General features: G+C 37.9%; 1 protein-coding gene across 1 annotated transcript in view; it reads right to left on the bottom strand.

The window, feature by feature from the left end:
- Nucleotides 1-2,273: 2,273 nt before the first annotated feature.
- Nucleotides 2,274-12,709, bottom strand: part of PTPRC (protein tyrosine phosphatase receptor type C) — a 69,814-nt gene continuing 59,378 nt past the window's right edge. The window contains exons 23-33 of the mRNA XM_075509155.1: nt 12,219-12,344; nt 9,789-9,946; nt 9,192-9,327; nt 8,340-8,489; nt 7,809-7,899; nt 7,320-7,453; nt 6,162-6,296; nt 5,715-5,837; nt 5,119-5,297; nt 4,306-4,441; nt 2,274-3,511 (exon numbers count right to left, since the gene is read on the bottom strand). Of these exons, the coding sequence (XP_075365270.1) occupies nt 3,239-3,511; nt 4,306-4,441; nt 5,119-5,297; nt 5,715-5,837; nt 6,162-6,296; nt 7,320-7,453; nt 7,809-7,899; nt 8,340-8,489; nt 9,192-9,327; nt 9,789-9,946; nt 12,219-12,344 (1,641 nt within the window). The 3' untranslated portion in view covers nt 2,274-3,238. The remainder of the gene's footprint in view (nt 3,512-4,305; nt 4,442-5,118; nt 5,298-5,714; nt 5,838-6,161; nt 6,297-7,319; nt 7,454-7,808; nt 7,900-8,339; nt 8,490-9,191; nt 9,328-9,788; nt 9,947-12,218; nt 12,345-12,709) is intronic.

Raw genomic sequence — 12,709 nt, 5'->3', positions numbered from 1 at the left:
TTTGTGTCGTATAACGTTTATCTCGAGAATCACAAGGTGGCTGATATTCATAATGTACAGTCTCTGACAAATATTTTAATGTGACTACCTTGTTCATTACGGAGCACAAGAAACATATAAAAATCTAAACCAAAGCAAACCCACCGTTCATTCCCCACTGCAGTTACCTGATCAAGCAGAATCTTGTGGAGACTCTGGGATCCTTCCTCTCCCCCATCTTCCCACACCGGACTCTGGTAACACAGCACTGTTGCTTCTCCATACCCACTTTTCTATCAGCTTCTACCCAGCAAATTGTGGGAGAAATCCAGTCCCTTTGGTCACGTAAGCCCTCGATTACCCTCGTTTGTTGCTCAAAGTCCTCTTCCAGCTGATCTGTTGCTTAGTTATTTTTATCCTGGACTTCAGATTATAAAACACTTTCAAACAACAGCTAACTCTTAGCTTGAGGCAGTGGTGAGCAGCCTGTGTCCAGCTTAGCTCTACTTGAGAAAATAAACATTTTGCATCTTACTTTGCATGTTTGTTTCTCAGCTTTCAGGCTATGCCAAGTCTCCAGCCTGCTACAACATTGTTCTTGCCCTAACAAAGCCAGAGCAGTTTCCTAGCAGAGCTTATTAGCTTGGGCTTCATGCCTCACCTGTAATATGCTTCACTGTGTTCCTGGAAGACATAAAATTATGCCCACACGTGAAGAAGCCAAGTGACTATGGAGCATCCAGCATAATAACCTTCTACTACAAGCTCTGTGTCACCACCTCGTGGATTTTTGAAATTCAAATGACAATAGAGAAGGCAAAAAACCATCTCTGGTACACACACACAGAGTTCCTAGAAGCAACCAGAACTTCTAAGCTGTGTTAAGACAGGCTCCCTCAGTTGTCACACTGGGATTTAATGAGATTTAATTGTACGAAGTGTTATTTAATTTGAAAATAATTAAAAGCCAAGAGCTCAGTTTATCCTCTTGTGACTATAAGGAACTTTACTCCAAAAGTGGTTTACACTAGGCACATGAGGGCAGTTTTAATGTAAGGCTTTGTTTCTCTGATTGGGCTAATAATGAAGACATGCAGGAAGCAAAATTTAACATAATTCAGGACTTTTCTTTCAAAATACATGCACAAATCAAGTGTTAACCTGGCATGCATTTTTGTTTAAAAATATGCCGTCAAAAGAAGATTGAAATCCTTCTAGAAAACAATTTAAGCAAAACAAAATCCTCCAGAATTTTTACAGCCCAGATGCTGCAGGAGCTTAAAAAGCTGCAGAACCATTTTTCAAGGAATTGAAGTGTATGAGTGCCCTCAGATTTACACAAAATGAAAATCTGGGCCTAATTTTTGATTTGGAGAGCATTTTCAGTTATTCCTAAAAGTGTGACTAGTCTCTGTCTCCACACTCTTACAACAGGTAGCTGCCCTGACCTCTTTATTTTACTACCTGAACTAGCTAGAGAGGCTTTACAGTGGCCAAATCTCAGAAGAAGAAAAAGAAATTAATTGTTCTCTGTCATCCAGTGAGCACCGGTGAGTCAATGAGCATCCAAGGCTCTTTATCCTTTTGATCTTGAAAGGTATGCCAAATTTGCACTTTTGACCTGTTCCTCTAAGAATAGCCAACATGCTTTGGGCCTACAATTTTTTTAGATTATCTTCACATTTAGTCTCCAGAGCTTTTTCTCCACAGGTGACACCCTCAGCTTTGTTAGTTTATCACCTAAACACAACTTCAACTGAAAAGGCAGTTCAGCTGACAGTCAAGGGGAATCCCACTGCCTCTGTGACGGTTTGCTGCCACTTATTCAAGCAAGACTGTCAGGAAGCACTTGTCCGAGCTGATAATTGTGAATGAAATATTTGATCTAGAGTTAACAGCAAAACTGAATTGATGTTTTAACCAAGTGTGACTGTACGTGTTGTTTACACGGCTCTCTAAGTATTTTCAATTATGTTTTGTAAAGAGAGATTAGGAATATGCAGTGATAAACTAGGAGCACTGAATCTGTTGGGTGACTGTTCCTTTAATGACTTCAAGCAAAAGAAAAATTAAGTTTCCTTCCTCTGTAACGAGAGAATAATGACACTTACCTGGGTTCACACACAGTTATGTAAGAATTAAATGGTGTGGTTTCCTCCTGAAATTTGTAAATTTTATCCATGTATGGGATAGCACAAGATTTTGTGCATTTAGAAGACAATGATCAGTTTGCAGAGTCCAATAGAACAAAATAATTTCCACCTTGTCAACTATTATTTATCTTTTTTATTTGTTCTAAAAACAGTAGGCTAAAATCCAGTATGAAATAGTAAAAATATCACAAGTGTAACATAAAAAACCTCATAATAAAAAAAAAAATTCCTGTACCAATTAAAATCTACAAGGTTTGGAGGAAAAGCATCTAAGTATTTTCCAGTTCTGAAAACAGGTCAGATGCATTCATGGAAGCAGTCCCTTTAAATAACAGTAAGCATAAGAAGTAGATGTGCAAGCACGCAGTATTTTAAGATCTAAAAGTACACAGAATGTGTTTTCTATCAGAATCGTTACAATCATTCAAATGCCAATCTCCAAACTCTTGAGTCTAACATTGAAATCTCAGATTAACATATGTGGAGCAACAAGGCCACCTTGAGGCAAGTTAGAAAAATGCAAAAATTTCTATTCCACATTCTTATGGGAGTACTTACAGATTCTCCGCAAGTCTGAATTCCTTGGAATTGCCACATGATGTAAATGATAAGCTCTTAAAACTGTTTGGCAAAGGCCCACAAGTTCCACAGAGTATTATTAAAGCAGTGCTTGGTCAGCACTCCTGAAATGCTAGAAATATATGCTTACCAATTAGGTTAATTTACTTGGTAATAGTTTTCAAGACAGACCTGGTTTTGCAACACACTAATCTTGTTGTTCCAAGTTGCTTCACTCCTTGTTACAGAAGTCAAAAAATTTCCTTCCCCCTGGCTCAGCATAGTATTACACTGTACATATTTTTAAAAGAAGAAGTATAAAAATAGTGAAAAGGTTTCTGAAGAAGTATTAAATTCAAATCTGCACAAAAATTAAACTTTCACAGTTCTTTGTCACTCTCTACAAGTTTCAAGTATTTCTTTAAATTTGTACCTTTGAAAAACTGATATAACAGTGAACATTTTCCAAAAAAAAAGGTGGGAAGGGGAAGAAATCTTACACTTCTTATTTTTTGCGCATGAAAAAGCACTTTTTTTTCGTATAGCCTCTAAGTTAGAACTGGAGTTGTGGGACCATTTGTGGAGCTTTCTGTTCCCTTAGTGCTATCTGCAGCCTTAGAATCATCACATACTTCAGAAAGCTCATTTTCCCCTGGGGTTGATGGGGTAAGATCAATAGTGATCAAATCAGTTTCCTGATCTGTTTTTTCTACTTCACTGCAAAATTCAACTTTATCTTCTTGCTGGCTGTTCTTCTTTATTTGTCCATTCTGTGCAGGGTAGGTACTGGCAATGGTGTCATACAGAAATTGGTAATGTTCCTTAAATATAAAGAGAAGAAGTTAGTATGAATGGAATGCTCAGAGCCCAAGAATAAACCCCATTCTTTCTCTGTTTTCTTAAATTTTAGAAATGTAACATGTAGTTGAACATGCAAGACTGCATATGAAGCAGCTTGCATAGTTTTTGGTGTACAGAGTGTTGCTTCTATGGTTTATTCTGATTTCGTGTGTATGTAATGTCTCTCTAACTGCCTGCGTCAGACGTTCCAAGTTGAGTCACTCAGTACCCTCTTGGTTCACAAAGTCCCAACAATATGGTTTTTACAGTACCTAAGTTGTAAACAACACGTATTGTAAGGAGTCTAGGAAAGTCATCTAATAACCTGCCCCATATCGATGACACCTAGGCCTGGTTTATTAGCAAACGCACAGTGTACGCCACAAAGACACAATTCCTCTGGAGTGATTTAAACAAAACAAGTCAATGACTGCTAGCCTGTGAAATGGACTTAGCCTCCTAACTCTGCAGAAGTTAAGGGAAATTATGCATGTACATCCCTGAAGCAACTGCAGAAAAATCAGTTTATGCAATTTGTAATTTTATAATATGCACCCTTCCACAAAGGTTTTATAGAATTGCAGCTCTGGACATCTCACAGACTCCTTCATTCTTATCAGTAACGGCCAATTCCGAAGTAGTGGTGCGTGGCTGTGATTGTCCTGATTAGAATTAGTGTTCCCTATGCAGAAATTATGTGTAAGGTTATGAGGATGTCAGTGACCATGATAAGTAATCTCATAATTTTTTCTGGTAATTCATAAGATTTACTTACAAAGGTGGGGACCACTCCCAGCCTGGTGCGACGAAGAGCTTTTACTACTTGGAAAACATCTATTACTTCTTCTGTTTCTGCACTTTCCAAGAGGGTCATTAAAGCACAAAATACACCAGTCTGCTGTGATCCATCACTAGAAGATGATGTAAAATGTACATGTAAATTTAAAATGTAAAATCAGCAAGTCCTCTGACTAAATGTGAGATTTATTTCAAAGTCTACATAATGAATTACATTTCCACAACACTTTTTACTGGACTGAAATTGTTACAATTAAGAACGTCTGTAGGACACACAAAAGACATAGTTTATCTAGAGGCTACCTGGATCTCATGAGGCCACTTAAGGGGTAAGAGAGAAATTAGAAGCTTCAGACTTACGGTCTCAATAATTGTTAGCAGGATTATCCTCTGTTTTAGATGGTATGCAAGGCTATTCCTGGAAATGGTCCTAAAAAAGTGGGCTTATGTACTGGAGCGAGAGATGAACCTAAAAGCTCTGCTGGATCCTCGTTAGTAGTATGCTACAAGAGCACTCTGACCTAGCATTTCTTCTCAAAATATGTGTACCAGGCAAGAGCAGCTAGTTCTGACCACCTAACTTCACGCCCATGCTTGCTAAAGTGTGCTCACTTTTCAGCACTACAATAAAAAGGTCAAGCTTGAGCAATTCAAGGAACCTTCTAGGGAGAGCTGAGTCTCCAGACACATGGAAATGCTTGTTGGAAAAGGTAGCCATCCCAAAATTGTGGTTGCTATGTATATCCAGAACTTAGATCTAGGTTAAGGTATGTACTGAATTCAGACCCACCGGCAGTGGATGACGAGTGGGACACTGCGGGTACTCCTGTGGTCCTCAGTGACTGGTCTGTCTGGGACTTTTTGTTTAAGGTTGAGAATCATGCTGACTAAATCTTTGGGGTTTTCTGGAACGTCCAAGCCACTCCACTTGTGATACTGATACTGATACACCTTCTGTGTTTCTTTCGTCTGAAAAACAGCAACGGAGATGTAGGCAATGTTCAGGTTAAAATAAAGACTCACATAGTACATCTATTTCAGCTGATTTACAAAGGAAAATTATATTCCTGAGGAAGTGCATGATGATGTGACTTCTACCTCATGAATGTGAGGTAGGTAGACATCCCAGCTTTGCTCAAAGTACAAAAGACAGCTGACCTCCTGAGACTCCACTACCACCATCTAAGCAATTCACTAAATGGGAAATTTGTGCTAATTTATAGTATTTATCATGATTGGCTGCTGGTCTGGAAGAGAAAAATATTTCCATTTTTTAGAGCAGGAGGTAAGTGCAGTGGGAACTGTCCCTTCTCTTTCTTTAGGCTAAGTTTATAACAGGGAAACAAATTTAAAACTTCCTTTTGGAACTTGCAAAGAAACTTTTACCTTCAGATGCGTAACATCAAATGCACGTATGGTATAGCTAGGACAACAGTTGACATCTGTCATTTGAACCTCTATGCCATCATACGTTTGTTTTCCTTCTCCCCAGTACTGTGCACAGAGTTCCTAAAATGGATAAAGTACAAGTCAGTGCTTACCATTCAAACCTCCTTTTATTTTATGTTCCACATGCACTTACAGAATGTATTGACGTTAAAGTAGTAGGAGTGTCATTGTATTTTAAAATATAGCATCATATACTCTTCCCCTCAAAAATTCATTAGAAAGTAAATTAAGAAGATAAATAATAGAACAAATTATATTGGAAATCCAAACTCCTCATCCTATGAAACACGCTTAACTGGAGGACGGGAATGAGAGAGTGCAGTGCAGTGTTTTCTTTGCATACAGAGGACCCTTAATATGTCAGTGTGAAGATGATGCCCTCACCTGATCTCCTTCTTTCAGCTCTGTCAGCATAACAATGACTTTGACTTTTCTTTGGAAGACCATTTGCCAGAAGTCAGAGATAGTTTCCTGCAGTGGTCCCTGTGTTGCAATCATGGCTTTTGGACCCCAGTAGCCCTATAAAAGAAATTTTTAATATTTTTTTCTTAAATTCATTTGAAATGTGATTGTCAAGCAACAGAACTCATTGTCATTTAAAGAATACCCAGTGAAATAAACTAATGAACCCTTTTGTTTATAGGGAAAATATGCCTACTGCAATAGGCAATGGTCTTACAGGAATTCTGTGAGCCAAATGACATGAAATTCAATCCTCCGAACAACAGTATCACTTCCAGATAGACAACAAGGTATACTCATGCTGCAGAGGGTGAGACCTCATCCTGCCATTTTCTGCTAAGCATATTTTAAGGGCTAAAATATTTAATTCTGCACAGCTCTTTAATTTGACCACTGAGAAACTGAGTTTATACCACACAAAGTTGGTGCACCAGTCAGTTCACGCTGGTGAGCTACCCAAAAGTAAAAACACATTTACTCTGAATAGATATTCTAGTTGTGCAGCATTTTAAAGGATTTGGATAAATCGAATTTAGCTAGTAATTCCATTAAAATCAGTTACTTCATTAGTGACCAATAACTGCTCTCCTTCTTTTGGAGGTATATATGATACCAAAAAATTGATGGCCCCAATTTTCACTGGTAGGGTTTTGTATATGTGAATAACTATGCTCACATTTCACTAACAGGGAAATATTAATATGGATCAACTTGTACATAGGCAGATGCCCACTAATAGAAATACATATTATCCTGAGGCCAGTCTCAAAGCTAGTGGTTTTAAACATAACACATACACACAAAAAAAAAGTGTTTCTATGTTTAGTCTCGCTATTTGAGATTGCACAATCTAAGACCATGTAAGGGAAAAAGATTCATCTTATTACTGCAGAAAAATGTAGGAGATTTTGATGATTAAAACTATAAATGGATTTGCCAGTCGACTGTCAGATCTTTCTCCCTTATTCAGGTAAATCTTATTCTATTTGTGAAGCCAATAAGAGAATAAGAGCTCAAGCTAGAATATAGTTTTAGCTGAAAGCTTGTGAAATACTTATAGTGGATCCTTTAAATACATACAGTTATGAAGGAAGCATTGATGTATTTGCTTGATTCCTCACAGTCGCTGTCCTCATCTGAGGAATCATCTGAATCACGTTCACCCTCCTTACTGCATTCGTCTTCGTGCCTGATCAGCACTCGGTTAAAGTCATCTGCATGAGACAAAGCGTCACCGTCACACCACACTGCTGCTCAGGTATAGCATTAGAGGCGGGCTGGCCCTGCACGTGCAGGGGGGGAAACAGACAGAAAAAGGCCAGTCCTTTCACAACAGACTGCAGAACAAAGGCCACTTTATTTGCAATAAACTTAAACACTCCCAAGAATTCACATTTTTAAAAACTCATCTTTTTTTTAAAACATTATGAGAAGTTTCTAATTTTACAGTGTTGAGAAAATTAATCAAATACATCTCAGTAAGGTAATTTAAACTTTTTTCAAAATTTAGTAGGCTTTCTTACAGAAGATAACAGATAAAATAAGAGAAGGTTCATGGAAAATACTTACATGGAATTATGTTGGCATTCCTATTTTTGCTTTTATTTTCCTCGTGATTCCCAGTGTTCTGTGTCCGCCACCCCTTATAGGAAGGTAATCTCTAAAGAAAGAAGATGTTTGGTATTATGCTTGATTAACATGGTTCCTGGGATCATTGTCCCCTCTGGACACCCACACCCAGTCTTCATCTCCCAGTGCCTCACTTCTTACTTGAATTCTTTAAACTTTGGTCACATCTGGACTATAGTTTAAAAACGCCTGCTATACCATGTACAATGGCACAGGAAATCGTGCACATAGACACAAGTAATTGTTCTGTGCTCCCCATCTTTGTTAAAAATATGAACATGAAAAGCAGGAATAATATTTCATTAATTTACAGCATTTTTCATGAAGGTAAAGAAACTGTTTCTGTGCCAGAGAAATAAAATAGCACAGAAGTGATCTATTATGTATGGTATCTCTATCTCATGACTATTGTGCAAGGCACTTTCTAATGTAAGTGGGAGGTAAGGGCACTAGAATGCAATGGTTATTTACCTGAAACTCTGCCTCCAGCAGAGAAGGATCACTCGGAGGATCTTTTCTTTTCAGATTGTTAAGATAGGAATGCAGTTCTGAGAGACTGACCTCTGTTTCTCCGTACTGATTGTATTCCACTAGCGCTTGATGGATAAGGATGTACTGTGACTGGTGTTTCCCATTTGAAGGGTTTAAAAAAGAAGTTATTAAAGATTAAAAAAATAAAAAATCACTTTTTAAAACCATTATGAGAAACTATTACTCCCATGATGTTATTAATGTTAATAATATTAAGCATTAACATTAAATAGCATTAAATACTACAAGTATTAAAAATCGGAGTGGCTTCTAAATTAGACATTTTGGAGCACATTTAGTGTGTGGGATGGCAAGTGTTCTGTGAACAAACGTAATGTCATTCAAGAAATATGCAACTGAGATTTGAAAGATCTGCAAAACACTTAGATAAGTTAAAAACATGCATTGCATCGGTCCGTAACTTTTGTTGTACTCTCAACTCAACTGAAAATCCCACCTAGACAGACAGGTTTTAGAATTTGAAAATTAAGTTTGACTATGCAAGCTCAATTTTGCATTTGTGAATTGTATGCCAAAAGCTGGATTATCAAATCTAAATGTTATTCTTGGCTTCTTTTTTTAAAAGCCTAAACTTAAAAAGTTGAAGTTTCTAAAACTGAAAAACTGTTTTGGAAGTTTTTCTCTCTCTTAATATTTTTCAGAGCTATATCTTCTATGAACAACTTCAGCTGAACTGTAGCAGTACCCAAGACTGAGCAGCGCACTTCTGAGAAATACTGATGAAGCCCTAGCAAAGGAGAGTTCTAAGTGACAGGAGTTTTAGTGAGATACCTCTACTTGAACCATGAGGCACCGTTGCCGACGCAGCTTCACAACATAGCCATAAACATCCACTCTGCCTTCTGCATCCAGCCCCTCCAGCATGGCATCAATTCCTATATATGTCCCAGTGCGCCCAACACCAGCACTGCAAAGCATAAAGGGATCTGGTTATCGAGAGCGAATGGCATCTCCCAGTCCCACTCTGAGAGGGGAGCAGTCACCGAAAGCGTAAAAGTGAAAATGCGTAACAACAGGATATGAAGCAAGTGAAAACAGTTCTTGCTGTAAATTAATTGGCAACACAAACAATGATGAGTTTGTATTTTAAATATCTTTTACTGAAAGTAAGGCCAGTATTGCCAAACATGGTGCTTATAGCCAGAGTAGCCTGACATTTATCTGCCTGCTTTCCAAAAGTCTATATGTCCTCAGGCTTTATCACCCTGAATATCCTTCAGAAAACAGGCCTTTTTATGCATCTTTGGCTGCCTCACTCTCAAGTAATCAAGTCACAAAATTTAGGATCAGCCAAATACCTTTTCTGAATAGCTTCACTTCACGTTCATTTAACATTAATATAATTTTTTTTAAATAATGTATATTTACCTGCAATGAACGACTATTGGGCCACTAAAAAAGTTGCTGAGAGCGTTAACTCTGCGTCTGAGTTTGAGAAGGAGATGGGGATCCTCAGGGACCCCATGGTCTGGCCAGCTTGTGAACTGAATATGAGTGACATCTCTTCCAGCTGTCCTTTCTCTTCCCTAGACAAAGTGAAGTGTGGGGTTTTTTAATTTTTATATATATATATACACACACACAAAGCCAAAATCAAATGCAGATATACAAAGAAGAAGAAAAATAAGGGCAACAGTCATCAAATGTTGAAACACAAATTTCAAACAGCGTGCTGTAATGTTGTAATCACAATATTCTCTTGGTTATGACATTTTTCATATTCAATTTTAATTAAAAAATATCCATGAATCAGGAATACACAATGATTCCAACAGAGGACAAGCAGGAGGTTCAAAGTGTTGCTAAAAATACTTTTTTTCTCAGTTAGCCTATGATCTAGAGTATAATATGTCTCCCCACTCTATTCATAAACAACCTGGCCAGTATATAGCTCTGCTTAGTTCAAGGGATAGAGGTTTGTAATTCTCTTATGTCTCCTAGTAGCCTGCTGAGGGTACAACAGATTAAAAAAAAAAACAAACCAAAAACAAACAAACCTAAGAAATTTAAACTGTAACTCAGACTTCCACTGTTTAGAAGTAGACACAAGAAAACTTATGATTTTCAATGAGACTGACTCTCTTAAGTCAGTTGATTAAAGCTTAAAGCATGTCAAGACCTGAGGGGAGACCTTATCACTCTCTACAACTACCTGAAAGGAGGTTGTAGTGAGGTGGGGGTCGGTCTCTTCTCCCAAGTAACTAGCGATAGGACGAGAGGAAATGGCCTCAAGTTGCATCAGGAGAGGTTTAGATTGGATATTAGGAAAAATTTCTTTACTGAAAGGGTGGTCAAGCATTGGAACAGGCTGGAGGAGTTCAAAAAATGGGTAGACATGGCACTTCAGGACATGGTTTAGTAGGCATGGAGGTGTTGGGTTGACGGTTGGACTAGATGATCTTAGAGGTCTTTTCCAACCTCAATGATTATATGATTCTGTGATTCTAAGTCTTGAGTCCTACTTTCATATGTTGCTGCTAGATTAAAAGAGAGGACGTACGTTTTGATAACCATGATTATAAAAGAAAATGAGAAAGACAGCTCAATGGCATCCTTTCACTGGCCAAGATTTAGTGTGGCTGTAAGGGCATTTCCCCAGTAATTAACTCCCAAATTCTTACTCCAAGTTGAGTTATCCAGTTGGGGCACAGTTATTCATACAGTTATTTGCCATTGTTTCAGTAATTACACATCACTATTCCACCAGAACTGCAGAAGTCTCCACTTTCTCACCAGGGACCACTCTTAAATTCCACAACCAATATCAGTTTTATCTATATTAATATAATGTCAGCCAAACAGAGAGCAAACAGCTCTAAAAATATCAGTCCTCAACCTGCAGCAATCTCTCATTTCTAATGTCGGATTGTTCTAGTCACAGAGCAACGTCTTTGTTAATTCTTAACATTCTGATATTCTCACTGTCTTCACACTAAGTTACAACTGTCTGTTAATCAGACCACTTCCTGAGTAAATTTCTATGCAACATGAGACAGCAGAATAGGAATTTCCAGCTGTAATCATGGATCAAGATGGGTAGGCTCTGTTGCTTGACTATTTTGCTGAAGATCTGTCAGCGGATTTACTCTTTGAGTCTTAATGCTTTTAGAGCTATGACTTATGCTCCATTTATCCTCACTGAAACATTTTCGCAAAGGGCCTGAGAGGAGCATTTAGCCTTAGGTGTCAAATTTTCTTCTCAGTTATGCACAGAGCAACTAATGTGATTTCAGATGTATAAAAGAGAGCAATTAACCAGCCTTAATGATTCTACATGTAGGCAAATGGTAATTTTAAAACATTTATGTTTATAAATGCACTTGAGATTACCAGAATTTGTAATTGTCCCACTGTACAATTATCACGAGGGTAGATAATGGTGCTCTATGAGTCACTGATTTTACTTGCAGAAGGTTATGCTGAGATACACATAAACCAGTAAAATATCTGTTTTAAAGAACAAGCTAAGTATCTAAGGAAACCACAGTGTATTAAGTTTTCCATACTTAACAGCATATGAACAGTTTCCTCTTAAATGTAGATTCCAGAGTACTAAGGAAAACACATAAATACATTTTTAACTTGGGAAACATATGTCTAACTCATATTTCTTGTAAGGAATGACACTTACATCTAAGAAGTTTTCTCTTAAACTATATGTTGCTTAGGGAAATACAGCAGAACCTCTTCCATTGATAGCTGACTCTTCCCCTCTTAAAAGGATCTCTCAACAATACCTACAGACTCCAAACAGACAACTCCAATTCCAGTCAGTCTTACACTTTTGAATCAACTTACATTTGTGATGTGTAGTTTCTGAATGACATAGTCTGGACACGTTTTACTTTCACTGATCTTCACAATGATGTCCCCATATGTTGCAGAGCCATTCTCCATTGACGGCCAGTACTGGGCACATTTGTTCTATGAAGATATGAAGTTAGGTAAGCAGCATGACAGCAAAGTGGCAGAGAGCTGAGAGCTAGAACAAAGTCTGATTTAAAACAGATGGCAACTCAGTATAGTTTTTCCAACTTCTCACAGGTCTTGCCCTCTCCTGAAAAGGCTGTCACTGCTTAGGATGTCAGTGCTAAATAATTGCAAATATCCAACAATTCAGGTCTCTGACCTGAAGTTTATGCCCATGGAATTTAACTTGGAACATAAAGTGGGGAAAAATCCTGTACACTAGTTGGAAAAGTGAACAGCTACTGTTGCTGTTGCTTGAAGGCTGTAGAAGTTTGCAGCTACTTCTATGGCTTCTTTTTCTGTCTTCAGTGAGGGACGTT

This window comes from Mycteria americana, chromosome 7, assembly GCF_035582795.1.
Source record: "Mycteria americana isolate JAX WOST 10 ecotype Jacksonville Zoo and Gardens chromosome 7, USCA_MyAme_1.0, whole genome shotgun sequence".
Classification (NCBI taxonomy): Eukaryota; Metazoa; Chordata; class Aves; order Ciconiiformes; family Ciconiidae; genus Mycteria; species Mycteria americana.
Note: the sequence above shows the minus strand (reverse complement) of the source record. Positions and strands in the feature narration are given on the sequence as shown.